Raw genomic sequence first — 21,984 nt, forward strand, 5'->3', positions numbered from 1 at the left:
GTTTGAATGTGTGTGTGTGGGACCTAACCTATTTCTACATGTTTGATGTATTTATGTCAGTAATTTTGTATAGATGAATTGTGATCAACTTAATGAATGCTAATTATGAAAAATAAATATATTTTAAAAACATTTGTTTTGTAAAATTTGTTTCTTGTACATTATGGTTGCTAGCCCGGTTATGGTTTATATCCAGTGACCCTTCTTGTTCACAATTTATTGTTTATATAGGCAGGTTGATTTTTTCCATAGTAATTTGGTTGGTCTACCTTATCTGTCCTGCATATCATCCATTCCTAGGGGTCCCGTTCTTATTGGTAAGGGTGCTTTGCACCAAAGTTGTTGTAGCAAAGTCTGCTAGCATAGCGGGAGGAGTGCGTATTTTGGTTACAGCTGTCTCTTCCTGACTTATTAATGGTGCGTATTGTCATTTTGTTTGAAGAGTGCTACCGAAACATAGATGTGAGGAGAAGCAAATCGTGCTCAGGAGTTCGAACACATTCAAGGCTGCATTTGTTGTGGTTGGTTCCATAATAGGAGAAATTAGCTAGATATTCATATAAAAAATTACGCTAATGGAAAACAATTTTTCTGCATGAGATAATTATGGGACATTCGTGATCTGATTCCTGGATGTGGTGCATAATGGGTATTCATGACATGTTAATAAAATTCATCTTTGTTTCAGCTGTATGATTTCAAAAGGGAGATTCTGTGATTGCACAGGTTCTCTGGATGCCAGAATTATGGAGAATAAATAATCGATGATATATCTCTCTACAAACATTGCCATGTGAAGAAAGAAGGAAAGTGTTATGTTATATGTCTCTGATTATGACTTAATATTTTGCTATTCCTAACAGGGTTTTTTATGAGTTTTGGGTTATGGTTCACCCTCTGTGAGGCAAGGCCATTTAGTTTGTTTGGTAGATATCCACTAAAGTGGTTCTAAATAGGTTGTAGGGGTAATAAACATACTAGATGTATAATTACTCTCTTACTGTTGCTGCATTATACTAAGAAAGAACATAGAAGTGTAGATGCAACATGGTATCCAATCATTGCTCAAAGTTAAAACAAAGTTATTTTCTTTTTGAGGTAAATTATAATATGAAGGAATAGATTAAGAACCATTTCACTAGTAACACCATGTGTTGTTTGTTTTACAAGTCTCCTTCCCCGCTGTTCCTTTCCCTTCCTTCCTTCCCTCACTTCATCACCTTAGGATTCTGTGCTATTATATCAAATGGAATTAAGGCTATCAAGGGGAGGACATATTGAGCAACAAGCCGACCTGAGGTATTTGATTACACAACTGTTACACTTTACATGAGTATTAGCAATACATGTCAGTGAAAAAAGAGGATTTGAAGAGAAGTTCCACAAAATATATAAGGGAGGTAGGTTATTCCAAATGTTAGGGGATAATTGTAAAGACGTGGAAATGACAGAAGATACATTAAATAGGAGGGGTAAGGATAACTTGGAATGAAGAGTGAAGAGAGTGTAAAAGAAAATCAAACATAAGCAGAGTGGAAGGAGAGTGTGAGTAGCTTTGAAAACCAGGCTTGAGAATCAATATTTGAATCAGAAAGATGTATTCAACACCTAATGAAAGTGGGGGCAGCAGAGACATGTGAGGTAAAATAGTAGGTGAATGCAGTAGTTTAAATACACTGAAAGTGAGGAAGCTTGTCGAATGGAAAGAGTCCAAGCAAGAGAACAGAAGATTTGAAAATAAGTACTTTGATAGTGTAAATAAAAGGTAAAATTCTGTGAAGACTGAAACATTCGAAGTAATATGAGAGGGAGTTCAATACAAGATGTTAAAGGAAATACAGAGAATAAAACTGACAAGTTAAGAAGACAAAGATGAAGGAGATGGGAAGAATGGATGGAAGACTTGAGTAAGTATTCATGATTTGAGAATGTTGAGTATAAGAGTGTTTGGGCCCCAAATTAAAATAAAAGAATGGACAAAAAGAAATGTGCTTGGATTGTGTACAGGAAGGGAGGAAAGAAAGATCTTAGAGTCATAGATATTAGAATTTGAAAAGAATGAATCCTATTGAGATAAAGGAGGGGGCAGTGGTATAGAAATTAAAAAAAGAAGAGTAATACGCATTGAGCCTTTGCAGATATCATACAAAATGAGGAAGCAATTGGAACACATTGTACAAACCATTGTACTGCATAGGATGAGTAAGTGAGGTAGAGAGGTAGGAGGCACTCTCATATTTATCTGGGATGACATGAAAATGGCTGCAGATAGAAAAGGATTGGCAACAATACTACTGCTGGATCTGTCCATTGCCTTTGACACTGTGCACCACAAGACCTTACTACACAGGCGAGAGGAGCTTTGCATCTGAGGAAGTCTCCTAGATTAGAGATCCTCCAATCTATATCACAGCTCTAGCATCATCTTGCTCCCACTATTTCTTTAGAGAGGTGTGGCTCACTGGTTAGAGGCGGCAGACCCAGAGGCTGAGAACGGCCCGGGACCAGGGTTCGATTCCCGACGCGGCAGGGTCGAGGACCAGGGTCAGCGGACTGATAATTCTCGCCTCGGTGCCCACTTTGGGCAGTGATCACACTCGGTAACTCTGGGCATTAAGCTTGCCTCATCTCTACAACGGCCCCCCACAGACGCCGGGGATGCCTGGCTTCACCTTGGAGATACCCAGCATGGGACCATCTCACAGGGAAAGCCAGGACGGGTTCCCCAGTGGTCATTCGCGCCAGGATACTCCGGTAGTAATTGAGCGCGCTATAAAACACCTTACATTTACATTTACATCTTTCAGCTTCTTTAAGACTGATACTAGAGTATTTACTGCAATGCTCTATCAACTCACAACTCCTCCTCATTCTCTACCTCACATGCTAGCCAACCCTAGCCAACCCTATTACGTTCTTCTGCCCAATTTAACTACAATTACATCAACAACTTGAACCTCATATTACAAACGAAAAACTCAAAGGATGTAGACATCAGAGTACCATTTGATTGGGCAGAACAAGCACTGCTTTAACACTGTTTAGAGATGACAGGCATGCAGCTTGAAACACTAAAACAAAAGTCTTATTATTATTAGTAGTAGTAGCAGCAGTAGTAGTAGTAGTAGTAGTAGTAGTATTAGTAACAGTAGTAAAGCTGATTTTGGAGGAACCAAAATCCCATAAAAAGTATACAAAATATAAAGTACAATACAGCATTCCATAAAATGCAATCCATTATTCCGAGCAACGTTAAAAGTATGTATTCAAAAATACGTATTTCCTACATCATTCTAAAATCTTAAAATACTTAATTTAATCAGCATCTTTTCCGCCAGGCGTACACTAAATATTTTGACACCACAAAAACAATCTGCTCCGTATTATCAGTTCTCAGAATGTGAATGGCTTCTAGATAGGGTCTTACACTGAATAGGCAACAAACAGGAATAAACCAAATCTTTCTTAGATGGTGATAAGTGGGACAAAAAAACAAAAAATGCACTTCAGAATTAGGAAACAGTTTACATGAAGGACAAATATGTGAAGTAGCATTCCACCACCGTCTAATACAAAATGTGTTTACTGGTAAACTATCATATCTGAATGTCAGAAATAAATATCTTGCTTGTGAGGAGCTTCTATGGTCCATAAACATTTCAAATTCCAAATCCTGGTGAAAATTAAAGAAATCTTTCTGTCAGCATGCCTGCTAATGGCTAGACTGTCCATCCTTTATTTATCTGTAACCAATATCTTGCTTTATTTAGCCCAGCATTTCTTTGGTTACATGCTCTGGGTTATCCCAGGCTATGTGAAGGTCCAATTTGGTCATCTAAGTCTTTATATAATTAAACCAAGTTGTTGATCCATGCTTATCTAACATTTTTAAATTAGCGAATGCTGGTTTGTTTTGTAAGGTGCCAGAGACTTACTACTCCAGAGTCTTATCCTATAGGTCAATGACTTCAGTTTGGCTACATCCGCTATATTCCTTAGACCCAAGTCTAGGTGCATAGATGTTAAAGAGATACTTTGGAGCATCGTAAGAATTGATCCAATAAACCTATTCTCAGTTTTCACCAAGACTTTCATTCCATCAGTGCCTCATATCTCTTCACAATAAAGTGCAATGCCAAGTCATCTTGCATGGTAGATCTCTAAAGTAGGTGATATCAGTTGGAAATTAGATACATTTAGATTCTTGACAATCGATGATACCGTATATTGCACTGGCATTTGACTTTTTAATGTTTGAGGAGCCCATGACAATTTATTCGCAATCCGGCCTCCTAGATAGTCAAACGTCCTAACTTGTTCTAGGTAAGAAGAACAAACTTCACATTCCCTCGGAAAGACCTATGTGGGTGGAAAGACATGAATTTAGTTTTGAAATCATTGATTTTTAAGCCATACTATTTATAGGTGATAGAGAATCTGTCGATTAAGTTCTGCAGCCCCATGAAAGTTTTTCAAATCACTAATATACTGCCTTCAAACAGTAGGGCAGGACTTCTATGGTCAGCCAATTTGTTTTATTTGGGGGGAGTGGAGTCACCCTTGCAATCATATAGCATATCAATTACCCTGTAAATATAAAGTGTATATAGAGTTGGGAAGAGTAGGCATCCCTGGCGGACCCCTCATTCAACACGAATATGGTCCATTAGGTCACCCTCTCTGCCCCATCTCACTTGTCCAAAATCGTCACTATAAAGATAACTTGCTAGATCAAGCAGATTAACTGGTATTCCCAGTGGAGCCCTGATGTATCAAATCAAAGGCTGCACTATAGGTGATGCACACTACATATTGAAATGAATGGTCTTCCACAGAATTTAAATAAAGTGAAACACCTGATCAATAGTGCTCGTATATGACGGGAAGGCTGCTTGTTTATCAGGCTGATTGGTCTTTGGCTAGCTGGTCTATCTTTATACTTTTTTTTATATGATAGGGATGATTTCTGCTGCTCTACAGGATTTCGGTATCTATGCTCACCTGGCTAAAGCATTCAATATGACGCCCCAAACAACTACTTCTGACCCATAAGAGATCCCCAAGAATCTTCTACAGTCCTGGAGATTTCCTAGTTTTCATACTACCAATGGCTGCTAAAGTGCCTTCCATGGAAAAAGAGACTACAAGAAGTATACTCGGAGACACGCAATACATTAATCTATTCTCTATTCATATCTAGACACTTTCTCTTATTCCATTAGTGCAAAGATTCTAAAATATTATCCCCAGATGAGAGGCTGGATATACAAATCTTTGGCTCTAGTGATATGAATGGTTCCATGTTCAAGAATATGCCAAATATACAATCTTTCTTATTGACAGCTGTGAACAAGTCACACCCTTTTCCTTCCTCCCATCTTTTCCTTTGCATCTAATTGTGTGCATCTATATATACTGTTTCCTTCCTACTGCTATTACCTCTCTGCCTCTGCTTTTTATATTTATAACAACCATTCATTTTTGTTTTGCAAACCTGCATTGTTTGTCAAACCAGAGTGCTTCTTTCCATTTGTGCGGTGGAGCCTTCACTATTTTATAAAAATACACTCTGGTGGAATCAAGTAGGTGTTTAAAAATATTCACTTTGGCGGGGAGCTCATCTTGGACAGAATCTTCAAGTAAACATAATGCATTGAGAACTAGGAAAATAAATGTGTGCAAGTGTATCTACATTGGTCATTATAGTGACCCATCTAATCATCCTTTTATTATTAGAGTGGAAGTTGGCCCTTCAGTTGATGAACTCAAATGTAACCCAAAACAGAATATTCCTTGGTGGTAGAGACAGAGCATTATGGTCACTGTCATTTCTGTTGACTACCACCATATGTTTCATATTAGGCCAAAGATAAAGATCCAGTAGTACATTGTCTACTCTGCTTCTAGACAGCGCTCTTTTGAAATTACAAGCAGCTTCTCTGTCAAATGACGAACATCCATTACAAACACCGAGACAATAAAATAATGTAAGGGGCGTGATTTGTAATGATAATTTAGACCACTTCTTTAAGGGAGGTGTCACTAATTTTGAGATTCCTTTTTCCTCATCTTCCTCGTTTAGAGAGCTTGAACATAATCTAGTGGCTAGAAAGTTACATTAAAATACCCCACTAAAATGAGATGATCATCAATATTAGTTTGTTCTAGATATTCATCTAGAGCAAGTAAGGTAGGAGACTCACAATTCTGTCTAGTAAAACCATTTTGTACAGTAAACAATCTTATTGCAAAGATCCCAACAGAGGCATAATATACAGCCCCAGTATATCAGCAGTTTCAGTCTTTTGATCTCAGAAGCTAGTGACGTCTTTAACCAAATTGTTAATCCACCTGAAGGTCGACGTTCAGCTGAAGGTCTGGCTTCTATGCGATAATTAATATAGCCTGATCTACGGATAGGAAAAAATGCCCATGTTTCCTGCAACAAATGTAATCATTATTATCAATAAAGCCCCCATATTCCGGATCACTCAATTTAGATCTTGATTCGGTAACATTCCTGGAAAGCAAATTGATTTGAGGCATAACATCATAATGTAACATATGGGTATCTGTTTCATTATCCCGCCCTTGTGTATAACCCCATTACGTTTTTCTTTAGGGCTTCCTTCAACAGTTGTGGGGTGTTTTAAACCTAGTTTCAGTAGCCTCCTTTCTCCTCTTGATGTTTCCCACCCATCTGCAAGTCAATCAACCCTGCCAGGATTTGCATTGCGGCTTTCCTTCGGGATAGTATGAGTGGTTGTCCCCATATCAATGGTCTGTGAATCACCACATCTCTCCTCAGATCTACTAGCTAGATGCTTCAGTAGAGGAGGGTAAACTTAAATTGAATCAACAAGCCCTTTGGAGTAGAGGTGCATTGATCCAAACTCACCAACCCGTTCGCAGGATTGTCATTGGCCAATTTCAGTGCTATATATAATCAAATTGCTCATTAGGTAGGGAACAACGCTTGACAGTGTGGAGATCTGATCTGATCAACGAATAACAATGTTGTTGATGCCTTATCCAATGGGTCACTTTATTTTTATAGCGAATCATTATCCTCCTTGCCCCCCCCCCCCCCCCCCCCCCCCCAGGTGATAACCTAGGTACATTTACCATGAACAACTCTTTTTTCCCTTGTCATTTGGGGGGTAGGCCTTGCTATCCCCCCATTTTTCTATTGATATCCCTGACCTCCGCATTGTGCTCAAGATTAAATGCCTTTCGGTCAATATGTTGTTCCCTCCTTTGGTATTCCCTACCACACTGACTCCGGACAGGGGGCTAGGTCAAGGTGTTAATAATATGTCCCCTTACTAGGCTGTTATGCCTGTAAACACCCCTTACATCCATGCGGTGTGACAGTTTGTGTAAGTTATTTCAGGATTCATAAGTTCCAAAACTAAATGGCTCTTGCACCGCCCATCCTGCCCCGTCACCACTTTAACCATTGGGGAGTTAGGCTGTGGACTCCCTCCCCCCAAGTCAATATCCTGTCGAGCCTTCAAATCTTGTTCTTTTAATTAGGGGATTTCAGTCTCCGGTATGGTAATATTTACCCTTATAAAAACTTTCAGGTCAGAATACAAACATTTATAGGATTTTCCCTTTTTAGGATAGATTTCACCTCTTTGATGAGATTTTTCATTTTGTCTATCGTGCAGTTCTCCGCTGCGTTTCATACTTGATTTTTATTATTATTCACCGCCCCATGTGGACCTCCTATTGCTATCCTTTTACCCATTGCCTCTCAATGGAGAAATTCAAAAACTTAGCAAAGCTATCCCTTCCTAAAAGGTTGCTCCTTCCACAACAGATTGCAATTAATCACTTGAGTTTATTCACTTTTAAACCTCTATTAGCTCTTACAAGAAATAGTGACTATATTCCAGTTTTGTGAGGCTTGTTCTTTTGCTTGCAAAAGTCTATGCGAACCATGTTTGTATGACCTTTGACAATGAGACCCTCTTTTAGTAATCCAATAGCTCAGAGTAGCTTGCTGGGATAAGAACACAAGAAAGGAGGCAATTGTAAACAGAAAAGCAAAAGAACAAAGGCAGCCATGGCCAGTGCAGGCAAGAGTGGTGGGGCCAGGTGGGGGGAATTTAGACGGATGATTACAAGGGAAAATGAAATAAATGATTTTCCCTTGTTGTTGTCTGACGAAATCTACCACCGCTCTTACCTGTATGGGCCTCAGCTGAACAAAGTAGTCACAATGGCACTCCAAATCACTCAGCATCAGCTCAAAAGAAGAGGTTTCATCTGTCCAAAGTTCCGTGTCATAGGAATCCCCAAATAACATAGGTTAGAGGGTTGGCCCTGCCCTGCCTCTTCCGTGATAAGACTGGCCCGCTCTTGGGCCAGTCTTTGCCCAAGCATGCTCCCAGGCTCATCCCGCACTGCGGGGTCAATTGCTGCCTTTAAGCACACCCGCGGTTCTGTGAGAGGAGCCCCTGCTTCTTACTATACCACTTGATTGCTACCTCCAAGCTCTTAAACAATGGATGCTGAGTAAACACCATAAACGTAATTCTCCTAAAATTCTAAAATTGAGATTGCGATCTCGCATGTGCATGATGAAACAACTACCCTCCTGCAACCATCTGACCTCAGGAACTCAACCCACCCACAGTGACATCAACTTGAAATAAGAAATCTCAAAGTGATCATAAACTTCAATCTTTACTTAGGTCCAAGCAAAAAGAAGAGCTTTTTGACACCAAGCATGCATCTGATGCATCTTCTGTCATTTGGTTTTCCTCAGAAGACAAAGGGCACCACCTTATATGTATTTTCTCATCTTGATTCCTCAAATGATCTCTCCCTAGGGGACCCACTCGTCGCACTCTGAAAACTTTACACGATGCAAAATGTGGCAGTGTAACAGCTCCTACACTTTTGCCCATTGGAACATGTCACACCAGCACTCCCAACACTTCACTGGCTACCTGTGGCCAGATAGCATGCCTTCATGACACTCTGCATCACCCAAATGGCCACTCAGAGCTCATTCTTCATCAATGTAAACACAGAACCATCTGCTCTAGACTGAAACCTTGCTGATCACCCCCCATTCAAGACAAAATGTACCAGTGGAAAATCATTCTCTCTACAAGCAACACAATGAGGGAATCCTCTCCTAGCAAAGACAACAATATCCAAGATCACTTGTGTGAGAAAGTGCCATCTTTCTTGCATGGAATGCTTCCGCTTTTTGCTGAATTGCTGATGTGATTTGACTGAGTGTGCCTTGGGCTCCTGCCAATCAGGTACCCAGGGCCTGTGTTCCTTCCCTAAAACTGTATTGAAACCTAAACCCAATTGGTATCTCTGGCCATATGTCAGCCCCTGGTAAATGGTACCCTAGGTACCCAGGGCACTGTGACCAGAGAAGACCCCTAAGGGCTGCAGCACTTATTGTGACACCCTTAGGGGCCCTGTACCCTGACACACACACACTGCCTTGGCAGGCTGAGTGTCTGGGTGCAGAAAAAAACAAAGAGTTGACATGGCACAAATCCCTGTGTGCCATGCCCACAACACACTGCCCTGGCATACCTTAGTCACCCCTCTAGCTGGGTGCCCTATGCCAGTGGTGTGGGTACAGGTGCATGAGCCCTGTACCCCTGTAGTACCCAGGTCCATTCCTGGGCACTGTAAGTGCAGGGATGCCATTAAGAGTATATGGTGCTGGTAGGTCATCATCATGAACTCCACAGCACCATGATGGCTGCACTGAAGACTGAGAAGTTTGGTATCAAACTTCTCAGCACATTAAATACAGACTGATTTCAGTGTGGGATTTAATGTACAATGCACGACAGAGGGCAATTTAGGGTTGCCCCCTGAAACTAACAAACAATCCGTGTCCTGACTGAGAGGCTGCCTAGGCTGCCACCCAGCAGACATGTTGCTGGACCCCTGGGTAGAGAGCCATCCGCTCTCGTGGGCCTGCAAGAATGCACATCCTGGAGCGAGGTGCAAGGTCTCCGCCCTCAGGATGGGTAGGGGGAGCTTCAAAGGCATGCCGCCTTTGTGAGCTTCTCCAGGCCACTTGCTGTACTCAACAACTGGCCCCCACCGGTTCTGACCCCCCACTCTGGCAGGGAGACAGGCGGGAAAACCTAAGTGAGGAAAGGGGGTGTGCCAGCCTCTGCCAACCCCAACCCTCATGTGGGGGAGGCGAGGTGAAGCACAACTCCAGGCTCTCGCCATCTTGAGGATGTGGAGCCCTACCCAATCAGAGACAGGCTTCTGCATCCTTCCCAAAGGAGAATGGCAGGATAGGGGGTGTACTCACCCCAGGGTAGGGACCCATTGGTCCCTGACCTTCCCATACCTGTAACACCCCTAAATTTAGTATTTAGGGGCACCCTGAACCTTCCGTCCTCAGATCCCGATTTTGAAACAAGAAGAAGAACAAGAAGAACGAAGACCTGCAGTGCAGCTGCAAACAAGAGGACAACACCAACTGACTTGGCCCCAGCGCTATAGGTCTGTCGACCCTCGAACCTGCTCCTGCTAAATCCCGGCGCCTCCTGTGGTCAGCAACCTCAAAAACCCCCGAGGACCTGACTGCCTTGCTCATCTACAGACTGGGACTCCCACGGGCAGTGATTCTGCTCAAACAGCAACAACCCCTGGTGCCAGCCAGGAACCGTGAATCCAGCACACTCTGCATCCTGCCAAGCCCGACAGTGCCTGAGTGAACAAAGACCACAAGGACGTCCCCCCGGCGACTGTGACCACGAATCCAGCACCCAAGGACCCTCCTCGACGCTCCTGATGACGTCTGCAGCCTCACAACCAGGGACCCCTCCAACCGCGCCCAGCTGAGGCTAAGATTTCCCGACACCAAAAGACACCCCTGCACCCAGCGCACCATGGCCCCCTATGCCCAACTCCTGGGTGGCTACCTAATCTACAGCTTCCCAACTTACATCTTGAAGTGGTGGTCGCACCTGAAGAATCTCCGTCCCCGAGCTTGCAGCCTTTGTTCGTTTTGCAGCTTTCCCATTGAAATACATTGGGCGCCCGAAGGCCCAAAAGCGCCCTGCACCAAGCCGCCCGAGTGCCACTGGAGGTGCAGAATCTGTCCCATCCGACTTCCCCACTTGCATTGTGTAAGTGGCCAGGAGTTCAGCTCCCACAGCCGTGTGGTCTGCCTGCTAGCAGCCACCAACCAGGGGCCCCCTATCCTCCATAGGATAACATAGGGCCTACTCTCTCTGTACCCGGCTGCTCCTGTGCCGCTGAGGGTGTAACGACTGTACCTACCTGACCCTGGGAGACTCTTGAGTCTTACCTCAGAACCTTAACTCTGGCAGTCGAGTGCTTACCCAAAGACTGATAACTTGATATTCTCTATTGGGTAACATTGGCTCGATTTCACTTGGAAATTCTTCTAAGTGTCGAGATTTGCAACTTTGAAATATTCCTTAGAAATCATCCGATCAACAAAAACGAAATTACTCACCTGTTACCAGGAGAGATCGCAGTGCGGGATCTTTGTGCCAAACACTGACCTTCAAAAGTAATTACAACTGTGATTTTCCAATAACCTGATTTCCTTCCATAGGATAACATTGCGTGGTTTTGACCAAAATTTCTTGTGTCGATTTTCAAAACATACAATTATTCCTTAAAAATCACCTGTGTAACAAAAACGATTTCTTTCAACTGTTTACAGGAGATGCACCAGGGCTGAATCCAGAATCCAGCCCTGAGTAAGAAAAACCTATGCAAAGTAATTGATATTGCATTTTACTTAGAACTCCAATTGAACTCAATGTTATAATTGTGTTTAAATTGTGTTGCATATTGCAACAACTGTATCTATTGCATTCAAAAGTCTATTGCTCATTGAAAGTATCCAATTGCAACATCTCATTCTGAGAAAGTATTTTAATACCTAATTGTGGTTCTAAAATAAAACAACAATATCCATACTAATATAATAAAGAGAGAGCCCAAACCTTTGAGGCGGGTAATCTCAGGAACCACTGCACCAATGACAACACCCAATACAGCGTTGGAAAGGGCAGTTGCAGCAGAAGGACATAGGCTATGCAGACGCCCACCATATACATTTAAAAGGTAAAAGAACCGTGCCAGCAAAGTAGTCCCTTGTGGGCTTGTCTGCGCTGTGCTGTGGGCGTGTCCTGGGGGCGTGACAAACGCTGGGGGCGTGTGGTACGTTCCGCCCTTCATGCCATGTCTCATATCGTGTGCTAATCCCACCCTGCTTCCTTTAAATACCCCTGCACCCTATAATCTTAACCCACCCTTACTCCTTAAAATACCCCAACACCCTTAAACACTAACCCATCTTAACCCTATAAATATACCCTGTACCTCAAAACCCAAACCTATCCCTAAATCCTAAAAATACCCCTGTACCCCAAAACCCAAACCTAGCCCTGAACCCTATAAATACCCCTGTACCTCAAAACCCAAACCTACCCCTGAACCCTAAAAATACCTGTACCCCAAACCTAGCCCTGAACACTAAAAATACCACTGTACCCCAAAACCCAAACCTACCCCTGAACCCTAAAATACCCCTGTACCCCAAAACCCAAACCTAGCCCTGAACCCTTAAAATACCCCTGTACCCCAAAACCCAAACCTACCCCTGAACCCTAAAAATACCCCTGTACCCCAAAACCCAAACCTACCCCTGAACCCTAAAATACCCCTGTACCCCAAACCCAAACCTAGCCCTGAACCCTAAAAATACCCCTGTGCCTCAAAACCCAAACCTAGCCCTGAACCCTTAAAATACCCCTGTACCCCAAAACCCAAACCTACCCCTGAACCCTAAAAATACCCCTGTACCCCCAAACCCCATTCCTATCCCTAAACCCTAAAACTACCCCTGTACCCCATAACCCAAAACTATATCTGAACCCTTAAAATACCCAAACACCCCAAAACATATACCTCAGTACCCCAAAACATATACCCCTATACCCATACTTACCTTATCCAAACATTAAAAAAAACATGCTTTTACCATTCATGCATTTACAACGAATTTAGTTGTAAATGTATGCTTGGTAAAAGCATATAAAATGTAATGCCATGCATTATAATGGCATTGCGGAGTCATGGTACTTTCGTAATGAAAGTATGCGGAGTGATGGTATGCGGAAAGAAAGTTGCAGAATAATGGGTGTTTACCCTCCCCCGGTAAGTACATTGGTGGCACGGCGGCCCACATCTCCAGCAACATACTCATATTTTTTCACCACCCATTTGAAAAATGCACAGGTCTCTCTCATTGATGGCCAGCACCGACATACACTTTTAGACACACCTCCCGCCACAAGTTCTAGAATTGCGGACTTTAGAGCTGGGGAGCTACGTTCGAATCTCGGCATCAGCTCAACATCCTGTGATTCCAGGCAAATCGCTTTGTCTCCCAGTGCCTACTACAAATGAATGTGTTCTTCTGTAATGTTAATTGTGCTCATGCCATATTGTCGAGTTTGCGCTATATAATATTGCAAGGAAAAATAAAGTAGGGAAACTTGAGTTCACACACTACTGAACGCGCGCTCTTAAGTGCATCAGCAGTGCACTGTGAATCTGAGCGTTTCACAGGCCTGTCACAGATAAGAAATGCTATCAAAACGAAATCCTACAAAACAATATACTACTGGCCGGCAGCAATTCATACCCGGACAACGTCGGGACGGGCTGCTAGTATTTTTATATACAAAACAATTGGCCTAGAATTCAGTTCTTGAGTGTGTGAGACCATTTTGCTGACTGAGTGTGTACAACAAATGCTTTACACTGTCCTCTGATACTGCCTTACTGCTCGACCAAGCTACCACTTTAGAGAGTAAAGTTATATCTAACTTTAGCCTCTGACATACCTCTGGGGACTGTGGACTCTGTGCACACTGAACCTTACTTTGGTACAGTATATACAGAGCCACTTTCTTACAACTTGGAACTGTGGGACTAATTCAAATGTCAGCAGGTATCCCAATTTTAGAAATGACTGCCAAGCTGGTGGTAATTTCTAAAGCATTGCCAGAGACCACTGTCATCGCATTTCCTGTCAATGCTCTTTGCAGTTTTGTGCATGACAAAGCCTTGCACCAAACTAATTTCCTCTTTTGTTTTCAAAAATAAAGTTCCCAAGCAGGATTTTCTTTTTGAAAATTAAAACGATAATGCCACCCTCGCCATGGAAGTCATTTTACCTGGGTTACCTAAGTAGCGATCCTCTGGTGTTTGTAACTTTTTTCTTTTGTTTCAACACCCATGGCAATCATGTGTGTGTGCTAGGAAACCGAGTGGGGCTCGGAGGTACTTTGGGGCACATGATGTCCACCATCTTTAATCAAGCATGGCTACCATCACCTCATCTGGCTGCAGCAGGCTCACAGTGGTGTCAGCAATGTGCTGCTGCGGCATGATAAGCCTTTTTACGCATAACCTATGCAGAGAGCGTTACCCCCTCTAAATTGGTCTGCGATTCCCCTTCATCAGGTCCGTCACCGCATCAAGTTGTCAGTAGATGTTGCATGCATGTACACACAATGTGTATGTAGTAAACTGAGTTAAAAGCATGTGTGTCATGGTTGAATGTGGGCACTGACATCCGTTTTGGATTTCCATTGTGGGGATAGTGTAGAAAATAAAAGTTCAATGGAGTTGCTGGGGTGGTCTGAAGCTGAGCATAATATGAGATGAGGGGCCCTGCTGCTGTGCTTATGCTAACCCATGTCCCGTATAGCTCTCCAAGGTGCAATGCACTGAAAAGCCAGAAGCCTGCTTTATTTTCAAGACTGGCCACGGTGCTGTGAAAATGCCACTGCCTGACTTTTTTCTCCTTTGACATGTTGCAGCCGGGAGCATGGATCTGTAGTCACTCATTGTACTCCTGCCTTACCTGACAGGAAGCTGTTCCCTTTTTAAAGTGATCCCTGGGGTGAACTCTTTTGGGCATAGTGGTTTCATTTGAGCATATGACCACAGATACTGGGACAATGAATGCTCTTGCTCTGTGGGTCCATATAGACATCTTGATGAAGATGAGCTGATTGGGCAAAAACAGTGCAATTGAGTAGCCACAGTGGTGGTGCACCCGGTCGAACTGTGTCCTTTGCACAGCAATCAGGGTAAATGGTCCTGCTGAGGCCTATAGTGGCCTGAGACTTTGAATTTTCACAGACATATCTGCTATTTAGCCTACCTAAGAGTGACAAAGGCAAAACTGATATAAGAAAACTCAAGGATAGACATGAGAGTAGCAGCTATCAACCCAAGCCGAATCCCTTGAAACATTATAGCAAGTTTACAATATTGTAGCATATTTATTTGTATAGTGTTGTGTAGTTATGTTTGAGTTACTGAGTTTTCAGTTTCAAAACCAACAACACTCACCTGAGTATGCTTAGGACAGCTCGCTGAGCTACTCTGAGATTCATGTGATAAAGTTGTGCAGTAGGACCTCAGTTTTAGGACCACTTGATAGTTCAAACCCAGGACATCAAAGGTATACTGACTTTAGTCCCACAATTGGGCCCCTCTACCTCCTTTTTTCCCCTCTGGTTCCTGAACTGGTACCAAAAACTATCTTTCAATTTGGTTCACTGAGATCCAGAAATAAGGCACACAAGAGGAGTGATTTGAGAAGACATGAGAATGCCCTACTCACCAAGCACAATAGCAAAACAATTCCCACATAGGCACATTCACAATTAACGCCCGTCTAGTCAAACACAAACGTTAGAAAGTTCATGCTTTCTGTCACTCTCTTCTTTTTCCTCCCCTACATGCCTATATTCACTGACAGATGACAGAATAGTGGCACCACTCTGGACATCATGCATGACACCAAAACACTTCCTATATAGACTATTCAATACTCCGATATTTTTACAAATAAGCACGATCAATGACCACCTCAACTTCCAGCACCCGTCGAGAAGACTACGCTCCACCTCCCTCTCACTTGCCCAAACTCCATGCATCTACCGAAGCAAAAGTGGAGGACGCTACTTCTCCCACATCGCAGCAAAGACCTGGAACAGGTTCACCATGCAACTCCAGACCATCACTTCTGGAATTCTGAATGGCCCTCAAGACCTGGTTGTTCGAATAAGCTTACAGGACCCGCAAGTGCCTGGATACCCTGTCGGGTGATTAGCCGCACTTTATAAATTCTGATTGATTGACTGCTATTGCACCTTGGGAACTTATCAGGGGTAAAATATACTCTATAACTGTAGCTATATTACCATACAATGCAAGCTTTTAAAGAATTGTCATACCCATGATAGGCACGAATGGTAGCATGGAAATGTTCTTCTGTGGTCTGGTGCACAATACAGCAAAATGCATACAGCAAGTAGGTATGACTTGATTTATAATAAGAACTTTAAATTGCCCAACAATGTTATTAGCCTTAAAACTCAATGATGTTTCTTTTGTTATTTCCAAATACTAAGCAGTTATTGAAAGGCTTGAATATTCCAGCTTTTGTGAAACTCCTGATGATGAAAGGCCGCAGCATCTTCAATATGGGTTAAGTGCTTCAATAATACTGTGAGGCGAGCCAAAGGCATCAGGAGAGTAGACAGTGATCCAGTGGGCAATGCTGTATGCTGTCCTGATACACCCCTACAGCAATACAAACTGTATTATTGTTTCATTGGTTGATGTTTGAGCAATGATGCCTGTATTGGCCTCTACTCAATTGGTGGAAGGTAAGGAACATTATGATGTGTGTTCTTGCTCAGTCAAATGTTTCATATTGCCACTCGCACTCTCAAAAAAGGTGTGCACCCAATACCCAGTTCTCCTCCCAGGGACATAGCGCAGGCCACTGTGGGGGGCCTTCAACCTTACATGGAGCTCCCATTCAGCTCATGGTCAATGTGTATCTGTGCAATATGGGATACTCAGTGGCCCTTCATCACATTCTTTAGGCGGCTGCATCATTTTGCGTTACACCACAGCCTCTGTCTTGTACATTTCAACAATGCTCTACCTCCCTTGTTCCCTCATGTGTCTAGCATGGCACTTCTCCTGCCACTTCTTGCCCTACCAGCATTGGCTCTTCACCCATCTCAACCTCCCCACACTGTCCTCTCTCTCTTGCCGGCTTTGAGAGAACCCCACCTGCCAAACCTCACTTGAATTTCATCAGACACTAATGTAGGAAACACCCCCATCCTGGTATTGCTACTTATTCCGGTGTCTACTTCAGCGACAAAGAGCCAGAAGACAGACTATGAGGAACACCAAAAGGAGAGGTCCATCCTCAAGGCCTCAATCTGCTTGCCTGATTTGGAAGCCAAGGAAGGTGTACCTAGCGGGCCATTGCTGACATCAATATCACACATGATAAGCATTCTGATTGTCTGAGTGGATCTTACATCAGGTGGCAAAGCCAATCAATCTAATACTTCTCCAAAATTTGAACCAACCAGCTACTGAACTGTTGTTCCCTGCTTGCTGAAGAGTGGACAGTACCCAGCCAAGAGAATGTACCCTTACATTGTTTATAAAACGGACTAAACTGACACCTCTGAGGTTTGCTTTTGACATTTTTCCCGATTGTCTGTGACAAGGCTTTACTCCTTAGTTCTGCAGTAGGGTGAATCCTGATATCAGCAGTTGTTGGTCTTGTAACTGCTAAAAGTGAGTCATGTGCAGTCATCAAAGAATCCCCAATAATAATAAACAAGAAATGGAAAATGTACTTTACAGCAATTAGTGTGGGTAAACGACTGAAGAGATGGAAGGCTGAGAAAATCTGGAAAAAATGGAACCATCGTCACACAGTTACAAACATAATTATGCATCTCGTAGACTGATTCATTTTGCAGCCATTTTCATAATTTAGAATTTAGAGTTTCAAAATGTTGTGACTTTTTGCAGAATACCGTGCTTTAATAATACTCCTTATTCAAAAGCGATCAGTTGTGATTTATTGTAAATTTATTTATATAGCGCTTACAACCACTGACGAGTCATTGAATTGATTTTTTGGTGAGTAGCTCACTACTCTGGAACCCAAGATTAGTAGTTAGTATTTTTTTTCTTGCTCATTTTCCCCATATCTTGAGAATGTATTCATCAACACAAGCTTCCCCTCCTGATACTTTATCCGCTTCGCTGTGGCCAGATTTCACCCACTGTGCAGGAGAATTCCATGCATGCGCGGTTCGGACGGCCCCCGGCCCGTCCTCCGCACATGCCCACCGTGACGCCAGACGGCCGAGGTCCATCTTACGCATGGAAGCATTTATGTAAAGCACTTATTCCAATTCACCCACATAAACAATTTGATTATTCTGGTAATTTGTATTGCGGGCTAGTAAATGACCAAGAGCCTGATTATGGATCTCGGCGGATGGGTTAGTCCATCATACCGGTGGCGGATATCCTGTCCGGTGAAATATGAATCCCATAGGACATAATAGTATTTATATTTCAGCCGACAGGATAGCCATCACCATTGTGACGGAGTAACCCGTCCGCTGTGATCTAAATCAGGCCACAAGTAAACAAGTTGGGCAGAAATTCTGCTTTAATTTTGTGGGGTAATGACATCTGGGACTCTGAACAAGCAAAGGGCATGGTGAACCTACAGTGAAGGGGAAGTGGATTGAATGGCTGCCTATGTTGTTTGTAATATACGTCGCACATAGTTGTTTACACATATAGGGGCATACTTGTGAGGCCCTTGTATCATGCTTGAACTACGCAAAGTGGTACATGCACAACCCAAAGCCCCAAGTCATATTCATGAAGTCACACAAAGCCACCTTGCATGGCTTTAAATGTCTTCACAAATAAGGAGTAATGCAACACAGCGCAAATTGCTGCGTTGCCTTACTCTGCACAAGGGAAGCGTTCCATGGGCATTGCAGTGTCTGTCCCCAAGCAACTCCCATGGTTTTGGATCAATTCCCAGACTTGCAAGGACCTATAAACCTGGCAATGCATCAACATCTTACGCCTCCTGAGGTGAGGCATAACGAAGATAAATATTTATTTTGCCCCATTTTACACTCTTTCTATGTGTTCTGTATTCTGCAGCACACATAGAAAAAGGAAAATGCCTCTCTGGATTGTTTTTGCACAGGAAGGTGCACCTTCCTGCACAAAAACAATCCAGCCTGACAACACAGGCACCTTTGCACTATGGTGCAAGGGTGCTTGCGTTTGTGCCAACAAAGGACAGTAATGCACTGTATTGGATAAATACGGGGCATATCTGCCCTTTCCCTGTGGCGCAGGGCAGCACAGCAAGTGACCACCCTGCACCACCAATCCCATAAATATGCCCCATAGGATATACAAATCATAGCACAAATCAATTGATATATTCGAATTACTGGTAGTGTTCACCCATCTCACCTACAAAGGTTTACAGAACACAACCAAAGGTCTGTCAGTTACAGGCAGTCCTCCACAGTTCACCATAGGAAGTTATGGGCGTTGCATAAAAGCTTCCATAAACCTCAGAACTGACTAGCTTAAACCTGACAACAAGATACAGAAACAAAAAATAATTCTCTTCCCTCTGCAAAAATTGTCAATAAGAGTTCTCGTTCATAGAGAACAAATACATGGAAAGATAGGTCTCTATTAGACTCAAATATAAATGTTTACAGGAACCCACTTTTGTTCCAATACACCATTGTTAGACTCCATTTAAAAATCTGCTTTATGTTGTGTCTCTTATCCACACAATCAATTCATGTTGTGATCCTTTCGTACATTACAGATCCAGACTGACAGAATGCAACTCTGATTTGTATTTTCATTGGGGCACATAAAAGTCAATGGTCAAATGGCAGTGATGTGCCTACAGTGTGTACATCACTCAGTGTACAATACATTGTATGGCACAAATAGTAGAAGAAACATAGCTCTAAAGGAGAATATTTAGCTACACGCTTAGTGCTGTTCGGAGGAAAGCTAGAGCTGTGTTAAAGTCAGCATGATGAGATGGGACCTGTTAACATTTAAAGAATATTTATTCATGGGGGTGACTGAATTGACAAGAATGGGAAAAGGAACAGGGCACCCACATAACTGGACCAGCTTCTCAGTGAGCAAAACATCTTCCATTATGTCGCAATAGCAAGCAGACCATGTGATGTCGTTTTTTTCATGCAAATGTTACAGACATGATTATTCTGGCAAAACCTGGCCTAGCCACATGTGATCTTAAGGAGACAAATAGAAAAGTGACAAAAAAGTGGTTACAAAACCAACTGATTTGTAATTCTAAAATATTGCACCTGCAAAAGAGAAACCCAGGGCTCATGCTCAAGTGACAGAAAGGGTAACTGAGGATTTTAGTAATTTGATGAGTTAGGAAAAGTGAAATGAAAAAGTTAGAACTAACTCCAGGGTTAATATTCAAGACTACGGGCCCGATTCACAGAACTAACTTAAGGCAAAATCCTAAACTTACTACTTTTGGTATTCACAGAAGTTAGGATTTTTTCTTAAGTTTATCTTAAGACAGACTTAAGACAAAATCCTAACTTAAGTCTATCTTAAGTCTGTCTTAAGTCTGTCTTAACACCTTGGCTGCTAAGGGTTTTCCCGCTGGGCGCTGATCATTTACGAACCCCATTGTTTGTGACAAGGTCAACTCGTCATAAGCGCAGGGCAGGTAAAGCCCATGACGAGTTGACCTTGTCATTAGCATGGAAGTGGTTAAGAGAAACTTAAGACAAAATCCCAACTTCTGTGAATACCAAAAGTAGTAAGTTTAGGATTTTGTCTTAAGTTAGTTCTGTGAAATGGGCCCTTCATCTTTGCAAAACGTACTCTAAAAGATCCCAAATCCTCGTCTGATACTTAAAACAGGAAAGAACAAAACAGTGAGAGGATGAAATCTAAATATAATCTCCGCTACTAGTAGTACCTCTACCCATATCCCAGTACATCATGTTTATTGTCCACTATGCCATTCCAGACAGAGACTAGCCATGTGCAAATCATATTTAGTGCTGCTACAAGTCAAAGCTGCTAGTGCAGGTCCATCTAGATATGAGCATGAGCAACCCCAGGCAAGTGTCAGCCTTTTGATATTCATCAATAAGATACAGCTCAAGTCTAACGGCACAGTGAGTGTTGGACCCATGTCTGGGCATACCCGTTGCTCTTAGATGTCGCATTTACAAACATCCAGAAAATAATAGGTGGAATTCTTTAATTAATTGCGGCGCCTGGTAGTTAATTGGGCCGCTACAACAGGAACTATCCTGCCGGAACTACCAGGTCCGGTCCCCTGTAGATGGGAACTCACTTAACTCCAGACAATTGTCATTGTTGAGCGGCCTCCTCAGTGAGGTTCAGTGCATTGTGAAGTTGTAGGTATGGCAGGGGAGACCAGATGTGGGGTCTTCTGCTCACTCTGTCATTAGACTCGAGCTCCACCAATGAGAAAGTTCCATGATAAGAAAGCTTGTTATATCCTCTCCACCAAATCAAGCTATGTGCTTTCGTACATGTCTGTGCAAACCTGTAAAGTGCTCATTTTATTTGGACACATGTTGATTAACAGAGTTGGAAAAAATGTGTTCTTCAAAACTAAATATGTAGAGAAGAGATGTATACATTGTACCTAGAAGTAAATCATAGTTACAAGAAAATAGAGTGCTTTTGTCAGTTGAGTTATCTTCTGTAAGGCAACAAGGAGCATGTTACCTGCATATAGGTCAGAAAGAGCTCCGGCCATTACTCTGTAGGCGCACGTTTTTCCACCCAGTGGATCACCAACAATCATGAAGCCATGGCGTACCAGCATCATCTCATAAATCTACATTTAAGACAGGAAATGGACAAAATTATTTTATAGAATTATATTTTTCCAGACTAAGGGGCTAATTTAAAACTTGCCTATAAAGATTTTCCGACGCATCAATGAGACAGTATCCTTACTGCCAGGAAGATGGCTTGTCCACCAAATTTAGATATGGG

At 42.6% G+C, this 21,984-nt stretch overlaps 1 protein-coding gene across 1 annotated transcript in view; it reads right to left on the reverse strand.

The window, feature by feature from the left end:
• Positions 1 to 21,984, reverse strand: part of DNAH3 (dynein axonemal heavy chain 3) — a 614,138-nt gene that overhangs the window by 199,531 nt on the left and 392,623 nt on the right. The window contains exon 35 of the mRNA XM_086940811.1: positions 21,712 to 21,823. Within this exon, the coding sequence (XP_086796937.1) occupies positions 21,712 to 21,823 (112 nt within the window). The remainder of the gene's footprint in view (positions 1 to 21,711; positions 21,824 to 21,984) is intronic.

Source organism: Lissotriton vulgaris, chromosome 10, assembly GCF_964263255.1.
Source record: "Lissotriton vulgaris chromosome 10, aLisVul1.2, whole genome shotgun sequence".
In the NCBI taxonomy this organism is placed as follows: Eukaryota; Metazoa; Chordata; class Amphibia; order Caudata; family Salamandridae; genus Lissotriton; species Lissotriton vulgaris.